The sequence below is a fragment of the Phalacrocorax carbo genome, chromosome 1 (assembly GCF_963921805.1).
Source record: "Phalacrocorax carbo chromosome 1, bPhaCar2.1, whole genome shotgun sequence".
Classification (NCBI taxonomy): Eukaryota; Metazoa; Chordata; class Aves; order Suliformes; family Phalacrocoracidae; genus Phalacrocorax; species Phalacrocorax carbo.
The window spans coordinates 83,616,221-83,634,782 of record NC_087513.1 but is presented as its reverse complement, the minus strand read 5'-3'; the positions used below and the strand labels follow the sequence as shown (position 1 = coordinate 83,634,782).

The 18,562-nt window shown below is 49.8% G+C and overlaps 1 protein-coding gene across 1 annotated transcript in view; it reads left to right on the top strand.

The window, feature by feature from the left end:
- Positions 1-12,959, top strand: part of LOC104050566 (alpha-2-macroglobulin) — a 32,886-nt gene extending 19,927 nt beyond the window's left edge. The window contains exons 21-36 of the mRNA XM_064462793.1: positions 238-359; positions 1,647-1,698; positions 2,219-2,302; positions 2,671-2,847; positions 3,368-3,452; positions 4,602-4,758; positions 5,102-5,176; positions 5,467-5,632; positions 6,610-6,833; positions 7,401-7,619; positions 7,864-7,991; positions 8,359-8,449; positions 9,185-9,253; positions 9,681-9,783; positions 10,509-10,550; positions 12,795-12,959. Of these exons, the coding sequence (XP_064318863.1) occupies positions 238-359; positions 1,647-1,698; positions 2,219-2,302; positions 2,671-2,847; positions 3,368-3,452; positions 4,602-4,758; positions 5,102-5,176; positions 5,467-5,632; positions 6,610-6,833; positions 7,401-7,619; positions 7,864-7,991; positions 8,359-8,449; positions 9,185-9,253; positions 9,681-9,783; positions 10,509-10,550; positions 12,795-12,820 (1,820 nt within the window). The 3' untranslated portion in view covers positions 12,821-12,959. The remainder of the gene's footprint in view (positions 1-237; positions 360-1,646; positions 1,699-2,218; positions 2,303-2,670; positions 2,848-3,367; positions 3,453-4,601; positions 4,759-5,101; positions 5,177-5,466; positions 5,633-6,609; positions 6,834-7,400; positions 7,620-7,863; positions 7,992-8,358; positions 8,450-9,184; positions 9,254-9,680; positions 9,784-10,508; positions 10,551-12,794) is intronic.
- Positions 12,960-18,562: the final 5,603 nt, after the last annotated feature.

The following is an 18,562-nucleotide window of genomic DNA, read 5'->3' as shown; positions in this document are numbered from 1 at the left end:
GAGTCCCAGTGCTGTGGTGTCCTAGGCTCTGGAAAAGAGTCAATAAAATAGAGTCACCTTTCAATGGCAATGCAGCTCATCTGCTCCAGGATGGATTCTGATACAGACAGCTGTGTTCCCGTGGGAAAAGCAGGGCCCAGGTGTGCTGGGGAATCCCCAGCCATGGGCCTGGAGGCTGAAACTCCTGGAAGTGGCAGTGACTGCCTGGCAGGGCTGGCTGACCCCTGTTTCCTCCAGGGCAGGTGGAGCTCTCGGTGAGCACTGAGGCCCTGCAGAACCAGCAGCCCTGTGGGAATGTCATTGTGGAGACCCCTGAGAAAGGGCGGAAGGACACGGTCATCAGACAGCTGCTGGTGGAGGTATGTGGGCTGTGGGAAAGGGAGGACTGAGCTTTCCCACAGGCTAGAGCATACACTGTGATGCAACTGGACAGGATGCTAGATAATCTCATGTAGGCGCGCCTTCCCATGAAAGGTTCGTCTCTATCCTTACATCATCATCTCTATACTTGCAGCATCTTTATACATCCCTACACCGCATAAAGACTGCAGCTTAATAATGCTGTGCAATGTGTCTCCCAGTACTCTAAACCTTCCCTATCCCCTACTGTAGCAGGGCTCCTACTCCAGTCCATCCTTCCCTCCTACCTGTCACCTCCTTTTTCAACACATCCTCTTTACAGCCTCTCTCCTCCTTTTGAGACACCTCCAGTAAGTTTGCCAGTCATCACCTGCTGCCTCTCTGCTAGTTGAGTGGCCAAGCAAACTGCCTCTTAAGCTGAGTGTTATGCAGTTCTGGATTGCTACGATAGTCTGGCACCAGGACGAAAGTGGGGGATTCACAAGCACCTATGGGAATTTGATGCCTGTAGAAAAGTCCCCTCAAACTCCAGATATTATAGAAGTCCATGAAAACCTCTTCAGATTTTACAGCTTATCCACTTCCTGTGGCAAGAAAAGTCACTGATGCAATGTGGTACAGAAGGAAGTATTATGTGGCAGTATTGGATATCCTTTGTAGGAAAATGCTAGTTGATTTTACGGGGTGTGGTAATCTGGCAGGTAGATTCTACGTTCTTAGCTTTTCTCCGTATCATAAAACCCGCTAATGTTTGCCTACTGTGTCATATGTATCCAGTAGCACCCCCAGATATTACAGTGTACAACGTCTTCCCTTTCTATTATCGATAGACACAATTTTTTTTCCTTAAAGCATCTGCAGCGTTATGATAAATAGCACTGCAGACATCTGTTAAGGACAGCCCTCTAGAGCAACTGTGAGCTGTTTCTAACAAAAGCACTTGCTGTAATGCTGCAGTCCTCTTGTTACAAGGATGTTAAGTGTCTCTCGATGTGTACAATAGTTGCAGGTCATCCATGCGACAGTCCTGCAGCGTGCCCCTTTCCTTTTCCCATCCTTCTGCCACATTCAACACTAATCACTTTGGATCATGTTTATTTTACTTGCTTAAATTATTATTCCAGAGCTGTGTATTTCAGGGAGTGTTTGTGACTGCCTCTCCTTCTCCAGTTCAATCACATTTCTTTTCACGTATCCCTCTGTCCTTGCTGAGGATTCCTCTGTCTGTGTGTACTTCCTGTCTCACTAACTTCTCTCCTCTCTTGTTTTCCTTCATCGCACCCAAGCCTGAAGGAGTTGAGAAGGAAACAGCCCAGAACTCTGTGCTCTGTGTTAAAGGTAAAGCCCTCTCTCCCCACCCTCTCCATTTGTTCCTGTGTGTTTGATGGCTGGGACGTGCCTGGAGGAGGAAGAGAGTGCTGCCTCTACCATATTCCAGCTAGGCCGATATTTTTAGGTAATCAAAACGTGCCCCATCAGCTGGGAGCCTGAGACATAAGACAGAAGAAAGACCTAGAGAATGGACCATCCTGGCCAAGCATCAGGGTATGAGCTAGGAGAGATTTAGCATGCCTTTGCATTCCTGTTCTTTTGTGTGCTGACACTGGAGTTACAAGCGCTGTCTCCTGTTTTCTAGCGTATCCAGGAAAAAGCTGTAGGGACGTGATGTACAGTGCCTAACGGTGGCTGGGGGTGCTCTTATGCAGAGGTTGCCTTAGAGCCAGGGAAAAACAAAGTGACTGAAGTCAGGTCATTTCTAATAGGAAGTGTTCCTGTTGTTTCCCTGAGGCCCTCTCCCCTTCCATTAGCCATTCCTTGGGACTGCACTGAAGCTGTTTGGGTGTTGTTTCTCTCTCAGGAGCGCCTGTGAAAGAGAAGTTTTCCCTGTTGCTGCCCTCAAACGTGGTACAAGACTCAGGCAGAGCATATTTCTCAGTGCTGGGTGAGTGTGCAGCCTGGGAGAGGAACCATGTGCTGCTTCTGCCCCTCTGTGTTGGCCTCCTACCTCACAGCTTTTCTCCTGGTTTCCAGCACACCCCATTCCTGTCTTTCACCCCTTCTGTCTCAAACACTTTCCCTTCCAGTTGTGCTCATCCTTTTCCCCTTCCTGCGTGTCCTTTTGGCCAGGGTTCTCTGGCAGTGCCCTAACCTTTCCCTCATTTCCCTCTTTTCCTTTTTTCTGCTGTTCTGTGTTTCATTCCAGGATCTTTATCAATCCATCTCCTGCTTCTCTCATTCAGTAGCTCCCTCTGATTCTGATAGCCATCCCTGAGCGTTTTTAATATCCCTCTGGTGTCTCCTGCTCCCCAGGCGACATCATGGGCACTGCCATGCAGAACCTGCACCAGCTCCTCCAGATGCCATTTGGCTGTGGGGAGCAGAACATGGTCCTGTTTGCACCCAACATCTACGTCCTGGAGTATCTGAACAAGACAGGGCAGCTGAGTGAGGAGGTCAAATCCAAGGCCATCGGATACTTAGTGAGCGGTGAGCTGGGACAGGGCTTTTGATTCTGGTTTGGCTTTTTTCCAGATCCTGCCTGGGGTGGTGCTGTCAAATGTTTGTCAGAAATGGAAAGAGAGCTTCTCTCATGCAGAGGCAGTCTCTGCTGTATGCCTGAGAAGGCCCTTTGCTGCTTTTTCCTTTATGGCTTTATTTCCTTTGTTGCTTAAGCATGAGGGTTCCTGATCATAGCACCCCTTTTCTCTGCTCCCTAACGGTCTTGCGGTGCAGTGCAGAGTTGTCAGGTGACCTGCTACAGTGACATGTCCATTGTCCTTAATATGTCCTGCATTCCCTCTGAAGAAAGGCAGGTGTCGCTTCTCCCCATGCAGTACAAGCAGTGCATGGAGGTGGTGGGAATGTACCAGTACTTGTTATTGGCTATGATAGGCCTGACCTACTCCTCTCTCCTTTGCCTTTGCTGATACAGCTGTTTTTCTGTTCCCCATCCCTCAGCAGACTTTCTTCTGTGGCATCTGAATCTTGCTTTAACTCTCCACTGCAGGTTATCAGAGGCAGCTGAACTACAAGCACCCAGATGGCTCTTACAGTACCTTTGGACCACGCTATGGCCAACAGGGGAACACCTGGTGAGATTTCAATGTCACCTATGCCCCCCCATACACCTCTCTTTCTCACCTACACATTTATTATAAACACTGTGTGAGAGCAAATAGGAAGTGCTATTGTAGACCAGCAGGCTTTCCAGAGTTGTTGTGGTCCCTGTGCTGCCTCCTACTTAATTAAGTAGGCTGCATCAGCCAGTGACGTGGCTGAAGCACATCCTCCCACCCGCGGCTCTGAGGAGCACAAGAGGCAAGAAGGAAATGGAGATAAATGGGGGAAGAAGGATTTCACATCCTGACCGAGGAAGGGTGAGGAGTTGCAGTGGCAGCTTTAGAGTAGCATCTGCTAAGAAAGCTGCTGGGAAAGGTGTTTCCATGGAAGTGGAAAGGATGATAATGCAAGAGCAGTGACGTATGGTTTTGTTCAAGACTGTCTGAGTGTTACTAAGCAAAGACAGCCTGGAGGAGCGTGGGTGTTGCCAGTGGGTCATACTGCAAAGTTTTGAGTTGCTCCTGCATATCATTGCCATGCATTTGCAACTTTAGCTAAGGGTAAGAATGGATGATTTCATCCCCTTCAGTTTGCTTTTAGTTTCTGAAACAGTACTTGGCTCTTGACAGCACGTTGGCTTCTCACCACATTCCTGCTTCTCCTCCATAACTGATTTTAACAACTCTAGCAAAAACTCTTCTAACATGTTCTTTACTTTAAACCTCTGAAGAGTTCTGGGAAGCCCATGAGGCATGGATTTCTAGTGCAAGGGTCCTGCCAGCACACCATGAGCCAACAGAGGTTTAATTATTCTCCCCTGTCATTTTGAGTGTTACTGTTATGCAGATGTTGAGCTAACAGGCATGCAATTCCCTACTTTTTCCAAAGACATATTTTTTTAGATACAGATCGACAATCACTGTCCTTCAAACTGCAGTACCAACACAGAGGGATCACAGGGTTTTATGAGCCAAGAGAAGGACAAGGAACCAAGTTGGGAAGCAGCATTTTGGCAGGTTTTTTGAGGTGAAGATATAATATACATGTGGTCTGACTAATTGGCCCACAGTTCCCCAGACCTTCTTGCCTTTCTTCAGACAAATGATATGCACATGGGCCCTGTCACCTGAGACTGACAACAGGCCTGCTCAGGCCCTTTCACTGCTCTTTCTCCCTTTCAGGCTCACAGCCTTTGTCCTCAAGTCCTTTGCCCAGGCCCGGCCTTACATCTTCATAGATGAGAAGCACATCCAGGATGCTTTGATCTGGCTGTCCTACAAACAGAAGGAGAACGGCTGTTTCCGCAGTTCTGGGACACTCCTGAACAATGCCATGAAGGTAATGTGTCTGCCTGGTTGTTTTTTTGTGAGGCTAGAACTTGACCATAAGTCAGATGGGTGCAGTTGAGCTTCTTGAACGTACAGGCAGATGGGAAATTCCCGTGTCAAATGGCAAGAACTAGGGAGCCAGAGGCCATTCTGTATGATCGCCACAGCTGGAAGGAGAATGAAGGCTAACCTGTGTTTTATAAGTGGTATTGGTACCTCCACATCCGCTGCATGGGGGAGGAGGCAAGCTAAGGGTCAACAAAGCTGAATAAAGTATTCCCACTATAGTGGAAGAAAAGGCTGAGGATAAGAAGCTCAGTGGGGTCAATATCTACCTTTGTCTTTCCCTGCAGGGTGGAGTGGACAACGAGGTCTCTCTGACAGCCTACATCACTATTGCATTGCTGGAGATTCCTCTGCCTGTGACTGTATGTGGCTGCACCCTAACTTGAGTCAGTTATGTTGTGTCAGTATATGATGATGACAAAGCACTGCTCAGAATTTGCTCCAGGTTGGAAAAAGGACTTGGTTGTAGAGCCCTGTGATATAAGAATTATGCACTGTCAGTTTTGGCATTTCTGGAACACATTGTACCCTACTTGATCCTAGCCCTCATTCCAGGAGATCCCTCCTCAAAGTTGAGTGGCATGATGTGCCGTTAGTAAGGCAAAAACCTTAATTCTCCCCAGACTTCTAATCACTGGTTATTCCTCCACAGCACTCAGTGGTGCGTAACGCTCTGTTCTGCCTGGAAACAGCAGCGGATGAGAAAGAAAACCACGTGTACACCAAGGCACTCCTGGCATACACCTTCGCCTTGGCAGGGAAGGGAGAGAAGCGGAAGGCATTGCTTGGTTCACTTGAAAAGGAAGCCGTGAAAAAGGGTGAGCGCTTCTGGTGGGACAGCTCTTTCTTCCAGCCCATTGGCCTTACATTTTCTGTTGATAAAGTGGCATTTATTGGTGGAGCAATGGCAGCGGGAAATGGCTCCTGTGAGTGAGGGAAGGTGGTGCGAGAGGAAAAACTTATGCAAAGGGGTTGTGTTTTTGAGAACTCCTTCTCAGTGCCCACTCCTACTTCTCTGCTCCGAGGGAGTCCATCAGGAAGCACCATCCCCCATTGGTGCTGAACTAAAGGGTAGCTCTGCTGGCATCTCTCCTCAGACTGCTCCTCTTGCCACACCAGCACTGCTTAGCAAGGACTCAGCAGTGTTTGTGGCCACTCCTTCCAGTGCACGTGCTCAACATAGAACAAAGCTGACCTCGCACAGCACAAGGGAGAGTACCTCAGCGAGGAGCTTCATGAGCGGAGAGAGAAAATGAACATACAGGTCATTTTGGAGGCCATAGCATAAGCTCCGAGTCTTCCAGGAAATCACGTAACGACTCGGAAGCATTCTGGCAAAGTCAGACTGGACAGAGGGTTTGCCCAAGCATTGGGTAGCAGGGTTGTGAAAGACGTATCCCCAGCACCTTTTGCCTTTTCCACCTGCATGCGACTATCAAGCCCTGCTCACAGTCCTTGGGTCATTTTGCCTCACAGAGCTTGTCACTGCCCGGTCCTGGCATCTGTACTCAAGAAGGGAAGCAGTGCCAGCCTTGTGCTCAAGCCCATAAACGCCTTCATGAATCTGGAGTGTAGGACAAAGCGGTATCCAGGCCTGAGGACTGAGCCTCAGCAGTCTTATACTAGTTGCAGCAAGCAAAGAGCTGTCTAACCCTTCCCGTTTCACCCTACGTGACAGAGGCATCCTGGAGGCTCTGTCCTCCCAACTGGACCGGCAGCAGATCAAGAACTGCCTTTCAACAACAACTAATAATTGCTTGTTGTCTTGTCTCCGTGCTCCCTGCCTCCTGTGAAGATGGGTCTGTTCATTGGCAACGGCCGGGAAAAGAGCCAGAGGTTGATCTCCCGTACTACCGTTACCGAGCTCCTTCTGCTGAAGTGGAGATGACGGCCTACGTGCTCCTTGCTTACCTCACCATGCAGCCGGCACCTTCCCAGGAGGAGCTGTCATTTGCATCTCTTATTGCAAAGTGGATCAGCAGTCAGCAGAATCCCAATGGAGGCTTCTCCTCCACCCAGGTGAGCTGCTTCCGTCCTGCGGCCTCCCACACCAACATCAGAAGATGGGAAGTGTCCGACACGCAGGTGGGAGCACAGGGAGGCTCACCAGGACAGGGACTGCCATGCAGTGTCTACCATGGTTGCCAAGGTCCCAAGAGGCTAGTATGTCAGGTCGTGCCTCTGGGAATGACGGATATTGTGGTTAAGGACCTGGCTTTCTTGACACAGTGGGGCAGAACGGTAGGGACACAAGGGACGTGTGTCTGTGCCATTGGAGTGGGCTCCCACACCAATTTCTCTGTGCATATGAAGTTGCTGCCTCACCCTGTGGTGAGCAAGTGAAGGCTGCAGAGAGCTCCACACCAGGGAGCTCAGGGAACAAGCAACTGCTGTGCAGAGGACACAGGAAGGGAATGGAAACATGCAACAGCTGCTCTCTTTCTCCCTCTCCTTTGTACTTGTACCCAGAGAAAGTGAAGAATGGAGGGAAGCATGCCTGCCCGACAGCAAAGGGCAGGCCATGGCAGAACAGGCTGTGGAGAGGCTGACTGTATTCCCCTGGGTGCTGGGACCCATCTCTTTCAGGACACAGTGGTGGCTCTCCAAGCCCTGTCCCTGTACGGAGCTGTCACTTATGCCAAGAGCGGAGCAGCTTCCAAAGTGACCCTGCGATCTGGAGGGGACTTCCAGCAAGACTTCCAAGTGGATCCCACAAACCGGCTGCTGCTCCAGCACGTGCCCCTGCCCCAGGTGCCAGGGGAGTACAGCACAGAGGTGTCTGGCGAAGGCTGCGTCTACCTGCAGGTGAGGGTGATGGGGGCAGGCGCCATCCTATGAGGAGAGCCCCTTGCCAAACAGGAGCCAGGGAGGGAAGGGACAGAAGGGACAGGGGAGAGGGGAGGAGTGGGAAGGAGAACTCTGGGAGAAGGGAGAGGAGATGAGTAGAGGTGTGTGGAGGAGAGAGAGAGGCAGGGAGGGAGGGAAGGAGGGAAGGAGGAAAGGATCCTCACGTACACATACTCGCTCAGAACTGCTTGTCCTCCCCTAGACAAGCCTGAGGTACAACGTGCAGCCCACGCAGGAGGATGCACCCTTCATGCTCCATGTGTACACGATCCCAGAGACGTGTGAGGACTCCAAGGCTCACAAGGTCTTTGACATAGGCATAAATGTCAGGTGAGTCTGCACTTGGGTCTGAGTCTTCCCAAGAAGCCACGGGAGCTGGAGGAGGTCTGGTGGTCCCGGGTGAGCCAGTCTGGAAGCCCTGGAGGGGTGGTGCATCCCTGGAAAAGTGGGCAGGAAGCAGCTGGGCTGGGAGAAGCGGCTGTGGAGGAAGGGCGTGTCCTGCAGTGGTGGAGCTGTGTGGGCAGTCCAGGGCTGGGCTAGTGAGAGGCTGCATAGGTGACTAGGAGGCCCTGGCATAGCTGGAGAAGAAGGTGCCGGACTGTCAGGATGTGGTGGGGTGCCAAGTATTATGGAAAAGCTGGAAGTGTCCCCAGCTGCGACTTGAGGTGCACTGAACCTTTGTTGCTCGGTTCCTTAGTTATACTGGGGAGCGCAATGACTCCAACATGGTGATTGTTGACGTGAAGATGCTGTCAGGATTCATCCCCGTGAAGTCCTCCGTGAGGAAGGTAGGAGCCTGTTTGTCAAACAAGCAAGACCCAGCTTCTTCTCTTCAAGATACCTTCCAAGTGTCTGTAGCAAAGTGGAGGGCTTCAGGGTTGGAATCAGCTTGATCTTGCCATTGTCTTCCGCACTTTTGCCGTGTACAGTGTTTTCTTCTCTTTCCTGGCTCCAGGCCAGCACAAGGGGAGACAATGTGAGGAATCTAGGAAAAAAAGACGATGTCATTTTTCCTTTAGAATGGTGATGGGCACCTTGATTATCTCTGTGTCCTGATAGCTCCCTAAAAGCTTTGTCTGCGCGTAGGACATTCAAAAGCAGTGCCGCTTCCTTTTTCCCTGTGCTGACCTGACACCACCCAATAGCGTCATAACTGTTGAGGTCTCGGGTCGCTCTCTGAGATGCTGAGCAGGTGCATGGTCTGGAAAATAGAGGCAGCCATAAGGTACTGCAGAACTAGCAAGCCAGAAGGAATGTATTTTCATTGAATCATTCCATCACTGTGCTTGAACCAGCGCTTAGTCTCTGCTGCAGCGAGGCCATACTTCATCAGCCAGGCTGGCGAAGGGAAGGCTTGCAGACCATGATACCTAGTGGCACACTGAGGTGGCAGTTCTGTGCTGCAGACTCAGTTCCCTGAGTACCCCCGTGTTTCATCTGCAATACATCCCGTCCGTGGGGCTGTGTAAGGGCACAAGGAGGCCACCCTCAATGCAGTAACATCTTGGTCTTCTTTCTTACAGCTGGAAGGCCGCTCTGTTATTGAGCGCACAGAGTTGAGTACCAACCATGTCCTGGTGTACCTGGAAAAGGTGAGTATCCGTCTGGGGAGACGACGAGTCAGAAACACAGGCATTGGGACATTTGGCCAGACAGGGCAAAAGATGTGGGACTCAAAACTACCATGGATCTGACAAGAACAGGACTGAAACCCATACTGCCTTTTGCTGACCTTTCAGACTTACAAGTGGCCCTTTCCTCCCAGCCCTCAGCAGCCTTTCCCTCCGCCGCGTGCACAGATCGGGCCCTGACCTCCCCACCAGCCAGAGCCTCCCCCAGTGTGGGGAAAGGCCCCAGGGCTTCCCCTGGCCCCTCAGCCAGGCCTGCAGCCCCTGCGCCCCCAGGGCCCAGGCAGGGGTGCCAGGGGAGAGCGAGGGAGCTGGGGGGCAGCGTGGAGGCGCGGGGGAGCCTGGGGCAGTGCCGAGCCGCCCCTGAGCCTCCACCGCTTCCCTTCCCCAGCTGAGCAGCGAGACCCTCAGCTTCTCCTTCACGGTGGAGCGGGACATCCCCGTGCAGGGCCTGAAGCCAGCTCAGGTGAAGGTCTATGACTACTACGAGACAGGTGAGTGCGAGGCTGGGGGTGCCCGTGGGAGCGCAAGGGTGGGCAATGGGACACGTGGAGGGGCACGGGAGCTGTGAGGACCTGCAGCTTCCCCTGGCCTCGGCCCTTTCCTGTCCCCGCGCTGCCTGGGCAGCCTCCTCCCTCCTGCTCCTGTGTGGGCAGGCCCCAGAGAACAATGGACGGGGGGCAGGTCTGGGCGTTGGTGACAGTGTGGGGATCCCTGCATGGCTGCCCCTCACACCAGCGGCTGCCCCTGATCTTGGTGCCTGCATGGCCCGTCCTGCCTCTCCGGGGAGAGGAGCCATCCCGCAGGGCACTGTTCAGGTCCAGCCCCGGAGCGCAGCCGTGCCCGCGCTTCCATGCAGACCTGACGGTGCCCTGGACCTCTGCTGTCCCGGCCGCTGCGCCAGGCTGGCAGCGACAGAGTCATCCCCCCGCCCCAGTGTGCTGGCAGAAGGGGCCTGAGCAGCTCTTGGGCACACCGCAGTGGAGACCTGCTGGGGCTGCCTGTGTGGGGTGGCTCTGCCTTGCTGCTGCGGCCTCCAGTCAGGGCCGTGACTGGGGCTGCCTCCCACCCACCTGGGCCGTGACTAGGGGGAAGCTGGGGATGGTGGCAGTGGCCTGCTGTGTGGCCCGCGAGAAGTGTCTCTCTGGCACCCGTCCCTCTGCCAGGAGTGCTGAGGGGCTCTGACAGCCTGCTCTCTCCCTTCCCTTCTGTTTTCCAGATGAGTTTGCCACACAGGAGTACAGCGCTCCCTGTGCCACAGGTAGGGTACCGAGAGCCCCTTCCTTCTTCTCAGTTCTCTACACCTTCTTCATTGTATTTTTGGTCTTCCAGACAGCACTTGTTGCTTTCTGCTCAGTGGTTAATTTGGATGAGGTTGGCCCAACTCATAGGCACAGCATTTGCATGAAACACCTGGAGTGTGGGAGGCTCAGTTTTGTTGACTCATTCAAAATCCACCACTCTGAATTGTCAGAGTTGTTCCCATAATCATGTTCTCCTGGCTTAAATGCAGGTTGTGTCCCAATGAAACTGCCCCTTGGACATTTTCTTTGAGTTCAAGTTTCCTATATCATTCTTGTTGTCTCAGATTTGAGGTATCTTCTGGTCCCTCCTGAGAGCTCCAGCTAGTTAGCTGTGGGATCGTGCCAAGGGGACTTGGCTCTTTCAGACCACCCAGCAAACTTCTCCTCAAAAGCACTGTGTCTGGAGCAATAGAGCAAATTAAGGCCACCAAAAGATATCTCATAAAGCACCATGGCATGGTCTGACCTACTGTGATTTTATGCCATGCTCCAGAACCGCCTGCCCAAGCCTGGCATACTTTTTCACTACAGCCGTAACATGGTGCTGTGCTTAGCCTCTCGCTTCCTACTCTAAGCATGGAGCCATACCTGCAGTAGGAAGTCCTCCTTACAGAGGAATCCCTCCCAACCCTTATTATTGAAGAGGTGAGTGTTTGGCTTTTATAGGAACTTGGGCTTGCCTCCCTTACACGGTGACAGAAAACTGCCTTGGTAGTAGATCCCCACCTGCACACACAGCCACATCACTCATCGGGGCGGGTCATAGTTCTCCAATATGGCACCCTAGCCTGCTTAGCAACTGTATGTGGCAAAGCCCACAGTGGTGCTGGTACATTGCAGCATGCCTTTAAGCAATGCCATTTTCCTTGGATCCCAAGAGATGGCAAGTTTGCCTTTGGTAGCTACTATTTGGAGCAACAGCTGCTTCCTGCTCAGCTACCCTGCTGCCCAAGCAGGAGAGGGGTCTCTCAGGAGGCAGGTGTTCCTCACAGCTTTAGGCACCCAGTCTTGGTTTGGAGCCTGAGCTAGCAGGGCAGAGGGTCTATCATCTTTGGGGGGTTCTCTGCAGTGCAAGACCACATGTGTTTGGCTTAGGAGCACAGGTAATGCATGAGCTTCCGTGGAAGGCCCTGACCAGTGATACTTCTCCTGCCCTATATGGAGTCTGCCAATGTGAAGACTGGCAGGTGTGGCTGCCCATCAGTTGCCCAGTTTCACGTGTTTGGAATGTGGAGGCTTCTGGAAAGCACTGAGACCCTGGGAAGTGGTTTTCACGGGGCATCTGAGAGCAGAGAAAAAGTGATTTGGGCTTGGGAAAGGTGAAAGCTATGTCTCTTGCTGGTGATAAATGGTGAATTTCATCTCCTTTGGTGTTCTTATCTGGTGTCTTGGAAAAGAGCCTGAGCTCCCACGCTTTTACCCCATCCTGCTTGCTAACCTTGGCTGTGTCTGTAGGTACAGCCGTGTTCTGCTGATTCTGGGCCTACAGCCTCCCTTTCATGGAAAAACGGTGCATAAGTTCTAAGATAGGCACTGAGCGGACAGTAAAACCTTTCCAAAGGTTATGTTGGTGTGGTCTCGCTCTCCAGTCTGAGACTTGGGGGGAGGCTTTAGATTTTAGGCAGCTCTTTGCCACGTGCCCTAAAAGATGGAGGTTTTATCCTCCTTGGAAAAGATGATAGGAAATTGCTAATTAAGAGGTCCATCCACCAGTCTAGGTGTCCAAAGGTGCTCTGCACTGACTCCAAGGCAGATCTCAGTTGCAAAGCAGAAAGCTGCCTTCCCTGCCCTGAACAGTGCTGTCCACTGGTGCAGCACATTCCTTCCATTCTCTGCAGAGAAATAAATACACTTTAAGAGCATGTGTCATTGCTGCAGTGAACATCCTTGCTACCTGTCTGCACTGTGCTCCTGTGTCCATCCCAGGTGTGACAAATTCCACTCCACTTATCTCTCCCAGTGGGTCAGAAAGAGTCTCAGCCTTCTCTCAACCTCCCATGGCTTTGAAGGTGGCATGAGCTTTGAGTGCTATGGGTGACCCTCAAGCCTGGTCAAACAGCAGCCCACTCTTCTGTACTGTGCTTCACACATAATCTGGCTTCCCAAACCCACATCGTGCTGTCTCTGTCTCTCAGCCTGGGAGAGGGAACTGGTGTATCTCTCTAACGCCTGTACCCTCCCATCTTCTTTCATCCTTGCAGAGGAAGTAGATAAGGGCAATGCATGAAGAGTACTCCCAGCTGCTGGAACCCTCCTGCCTCACCACCACCACCACTACCATTTATGGAGAGGATGGAGTGACAGAAGAATACTGCCTGCAAGGAATGGGAAATGAAATTTATAAATAAATTAACTGTACTCACCAATGATTTTTGAACAGTTTATTGCCAATTCTGTTTCTTCCTGCCCAGCCTCCAGTCACAGGTTTAATCTCCCTGGCTTCTTAGGTTGAAGATCATCCCACCCAGCCATGCCTTGTGGGCAGGGCAATAAGGCTGACAAGTGGGGATGGAATGATTTAAGCTGGGGTCAGCCTTTCTAATGTAGCCCTCTCAGTGTTATGTACTCTGAACTTGTCATCTGAGATCAATGGAGAAGGACAGGTGATTCTTGAGAACAGTTTCTCTCCCCTGGCTTTGAAACTATTGATTAAACACACATTTTTAGAGATGGGGAGCCAAGCTTCCAGCGCATAATAGATCATGTAGGATTTCCTCTCCTCCTGGGGAACTGGCAAGCATGGATGTCACCCTTTCCACTGCCAAAAGCTGTGTGCCTCGTGGTATTCCCAAGGATCTGCCAAACACCACCTTGCCATGGATGGCTCTGGATTTAAATATCAGGCCATTACACAGTCTGAGTTACGGTGGGAGAAGAGACTTGAGAGAAACAGAAAAACGGTTCCCAGTAGAGAACAGAATACAAAGGGGAGCCCCACATAGGGTAGGGATGCAGAAAACAGGATAATTTTCATTGGAGAAAGTGCAATTTTTCCATTAAATAACTGAATAAAAACAGTCCCTTGTAATATCCGCAGATACCTACCATGTCCATATGTACCAATGTTATGTCTGCCATAGTGTGTTAAAACTAGCATGTTAAAATTCTGGCCTAGTCAAAGGTGAGTGACACTTTCCAAATCTTAATCCGAAGGAGGGTCCGAGATCTACATAAGCAGCTGCCATAATTAATGGTTGCAGCTGCCATGATTAATGGTTGCAGCCTGATTTATCTATTTCATATACCCCTTTTCTTATGGAGAGAAATCTGAGTTATTGCCGGTTCTGGACTACTTCTGTGTTCCTGTTTGAATGCTGTCATCTCTCACCCTGCACCTCCACCTGAGTGCAGGATTCTCTTTCTTATATATATTGTATTATATACACCTGACCTATCACATGTTCCCTTAATGCACCAGGACAACCTCCCCCAGATCATACATGCCAGTGGCCAATAGTGTCCTTATGCAGTTGTCATGGGAAGGAGTGAACTGAGAAGCAAAAGCCCTGTCCCAGCTCACCGCTCACTAAGTATCCGATGGCCTTGGATTTGACCTCCTCACTCAGCTGCCCTGTCTTGTTCAGATACTCCAGGACGTAGATGTTGGGTGCAAACAGGACCATGTTCTGCTCCCCACAGCCAAATGGCATCTGGAGGAGCTGGTGCAGGTTCTGCATGGCAGTGCCCATGATGTCGCCTGGGGAACGGGACAATTTCCAGTGTAAATTAGCACAGCTTAGGGCTTGCCAGTAGACTGAGCACAGCCTGAAGAAACATGGCAGTATTTCAGAATAGCAAGTGACACTCCAAGAATGCTTCACTTACCAAGCACTGTGAAATATGCTCTGGCTGAGCCATCCACCACAGTCTCTGGGAGAACCAGGGAGACTGGCTCTGACGTTGACTTTTCTGGGTTAAAAAACAGATCGATTTGGCTACAGTTCTGGGTATATCTACATGCCTGGGTAGCAGCTAAGAGGGTGAGACACTGTTCCCTGCACAGGGTTTTCCTGCTGTCAACAAATCCATTCCTCCATAATTTTGCAGTGGAAGCTTTCCATTCTGCAAATATTTTGTTGGGCCTACAACACCCTCACAGACAGTCACACACTTCCACATGGCACTATCTGCTGTCCTTGACTGACAAATAGACTTTCCAGCCTATCTTTCTGGCCTCTTCTGCTTTGGTGGGCAGACCATGGCCACCACCATTGTATGAAAGATGTTAGAGATAACCCTATTAAATCCCAGATATTCTCTCCCAACAGGGGCCTGGCCGGCCTCGGTTCTGAAGAGATAAGCTTCTGCCTAAGACTGCAGGGACTATTACAGCCTTAGCTCTTGTCCTTTAGAAAGAATTAGTTTCACTACCAATGGGACATGCATCTAGTTTGTTCAATTTTATCAGATCCCTACACCTTTGTTCTTAGAGCAGAGCATTCACAAACCTCGTCTTCTCCCTTTGTCTTTAGTCTCTACCTCAGCAAAGAAGGTCTTAGAAAGCAAAAGGCTCTTACCAGATGCACAGAGCACAGTGTTGTAGGTAGTTTCCACCTCGGTCCCTTCTGGCTTGGGGAGAAAAGGAAAACAAACAAACAAACAAACAAACAAAAACACAAAAGGAAAGAAAACCAAAAGGAATAAATATCAAGAGGGAATCTAAAATGGACTCTAAGAAAACTAAATACTTATAAATTCTCCTGTGGTAATAACTTCATTATATTGAAAAGTCTTTAGAAATTGCTTACAAAGTTTTTCCTCTGCATGCTAAACTGAGGATTACTGAGGACTAACATACTGGCTAATTACAGACATGAAATTTAGTACATGTTCTTTCCTTTCTTATTACTGAGAGAGGCCCTGCAGCTTCACAGGTTATGGTGCGGATAACGTGCAAGATGATGTTGCTGACAGCGCTAAGAGAGCCACGGGGCTCTGTCTTCCAAGGTGCTACCCACCTTGGCCCAGTCTAGCAGAACTCTTCAGACTGCGATGACAGCTGAGTGCCTGGGACGCTGGTAGGATATGTATGCAAGAGCTTTGACAAGTGACAACTAGAGCATTCCAATGCACCCAAAAGTCAAATACATGCCACAGTCAACTGGTGATTACATCCCTCTGTTTCAAAAACTTCTAGCCTAATTTTTGAAGTCAGCAAAGAAGCCCTGTTTTCTGTTGAGCTGCTTGAAAACATTCTGCATAAAACTCAGGAATCCAATATTTACTTGAAAACATACTTTAATCACAGTTCATTTCAGTGAGATTCTGGCATCATTTTTTTAACCTCCAAATAGGAGAGTTCCCATTGCTTCATTACTGGTTCCCAACTTTTGCCAGCTGAAATATTTTACCAGCATGTAAACAATGGTATTACCTTCGCTTTCTCACACAGTTACAATACATTGTCTCTCATTATTCAGTATGAAAAGGCAGAGAAAGATTAAAGGGGGGGGATAAAAAAAATATTAGGATACTCTATGACAGAGCTATATGCTTGTTTGAAAAGACACCTTCTGGTTTGTTTCAGTATGTCATTTTGAAATGCAACTAAATGTTTTGTTTGATTTTGAGTGTTTCAACAGGAAATTAAAACATACAAACTGTAACTATTTGAAAGATTTTCCTTCCCGGCTGAGAAATTCCTTGGTGCAAAAAACATCCTATTTCCCAAAAAGTTCTCAGCAAGGCTTGATTACACAAGAGGCAAAAGGACACCCCGGGGGCTCTGGCACACTCCCTCTCCGAGGGATGCACGGCCTGCTGCAAGGGATACTGATATCCATGTGTTTGGGACAATGCAGCTCCACCCCAAGCAAATTACACTTTATCCACCCCTGTTAATTAACTGTTCAGCCTTGGATGCTGATCTCTGATTCTATCCAGTCAGGGCTTGCTGTATATGAATTACCTCATTACAATAACAGGATAAGACCAGTAATCTCTCAGACATCCTGACAGCAGCGATTTTAATGCTCATTCAGTTATTTTCACTCCCCCACCATCTGGGTTGAAAAGACTTTATAGTTCTGATCTTCTAATATCTTCAAAGAACAAAATAAACACTCTTTTTCCTGAAGGTATATATAAAATTAGGAAACTTTCCTGAAATGTTAAACAGTTATTTGTGCCCTGATACACAAAATACACTACACAACCAAATTCACAGAATCGCAGGATGGTAGGGGTTGGACCGGATCTCTGGAGATCATCTTGTCCAACCCCCCTGCTTGAGCAGGGACACCTAGAGCAGGGGGCACAGGAACACATCCAGGCGGGTTTTTAATGTCTCCAGGGAAGGAGACTCCACAACCTCTCTGGGCAGCCTGTTCCACTGCTCTGTCACCCTCACAGTAAAGAAGTTTTTCCTTATATTCAGGTGGAACTTCCTGTGTTCCAACTTGTGCCCATCGCACCTTGTCCTGTCATTGGCCACCACTGAAAAGAGTCTAGTCCCATCATCCTGACACCCATCCTTTAGATATTTATAAGTATTGATGAGATCCCCCCTCAGAGTTCTCTTCTCCAGGCTGAACAAACCCAAGTCTCTCGGTCTTTCCTCATACAGGAGAAACCCCAGCCCCCTGATCATATTGGTAGCTCTCCAAGTTATCTGTCCTCCTTAAACTCAGGGGCCCAAACTGGATGCAAACTCCAGATGTAGCCTCACTAGGGCAGGGTAGAGGGGAAGGATAACCTCTCTCAACCTGCTGGCCACACTCCCTTTAATACATCTCAGGATATTGTTGGCCTTCTTGGCCGCAAGGGCACATTGCTGGGTCAGAGTCAGCTTGCTGTCCACCAGCACTCCCCAGGTCCTTCTCCACAGAGCTGCTTTCCAGCAGGTCAGCCCCCAGCCTGTACCACTGCATGGGGTTGTTCCTCCCCAGGTGTAGGACCTTACGCTTGATTTTGCTGAATTTCATTAGGTTCCCCTCAGCCCAGCTCTCCAGCCTGTCTAGGTCTCATTGGATGGCAGCACAGCCTTCTGGTGTATCAGCAACTCCTCACAGCTTGGTATTATCAGCAAACTTGCTAAGGTTACACTCTATCCCTTTGTCCAAGTCATTGAATAAATATATTAAAAAGGACTGTACCCAGCACAGACCCCTGGGGAACACCACTAGTTACGGGTCTTATAACAGGTTCGCATGATTCCTATGCACAAAGTTCACCCAACACACAATATTTAAAAAGCACAACAGTACTTATTGCTCTACTATACCCTTGCATAAACAGTTACTAGCCTATTGCTCTATTATAGCTTGGCATACGCAGTTACTAGCATATTGTTTTCCCTTTATGAGAGTCTTACCAACCAGACTATGCCCGAGACACCACTGAGCAGGAGGGTGACCATTAGCGGGTTGATCACAGAGAAGGGAGGTAGGCACGGCACCTTCAGGGTGTCCCTTGTGGTTCATAGAGTGTGCTCTGTGTCTTCTCTCCTACCCCTGCTTTGAGCTGTGCTTTTTTATACCCTCAGCAGATTCAGTGGAAGAGTACTGACTAGACATTGTCACATGCGTGGCCAGTGCATGCAACAAGGCCTGCCAGATGCATGCTCTGCCGGCTAACAGCGGCTCCTGGATTGCAACAACATATTGTTCAAAAACAGTCCTCCCACTTCCCTTCTTCAGGGTCGTGTTCTCACAGCTACGTTCAGCTTGTAATTTTTCCATCATGGCCCTACACAGACCATCATCTAAGATCCCTCACACACGCCTCCAACCAGATTCTACCCCATTGATCACGACTCTCTTGAGTTCTGTTGTTGAGCCAGTTCACTATCCACCTCACTGTCCACTCATCCAACGCACACTTCCTTAGCTTCTCCGTGAGGATGCTATGGGAGACAGTGTTGAATGCCTCATTGAAGTCACAACAGACAACATCCACTGCCCTCCCTTCATTGACCCAGCCAGTCACACCATCATAGAAGGCTATTAGGTTGATCAAGCATCATGTTCCC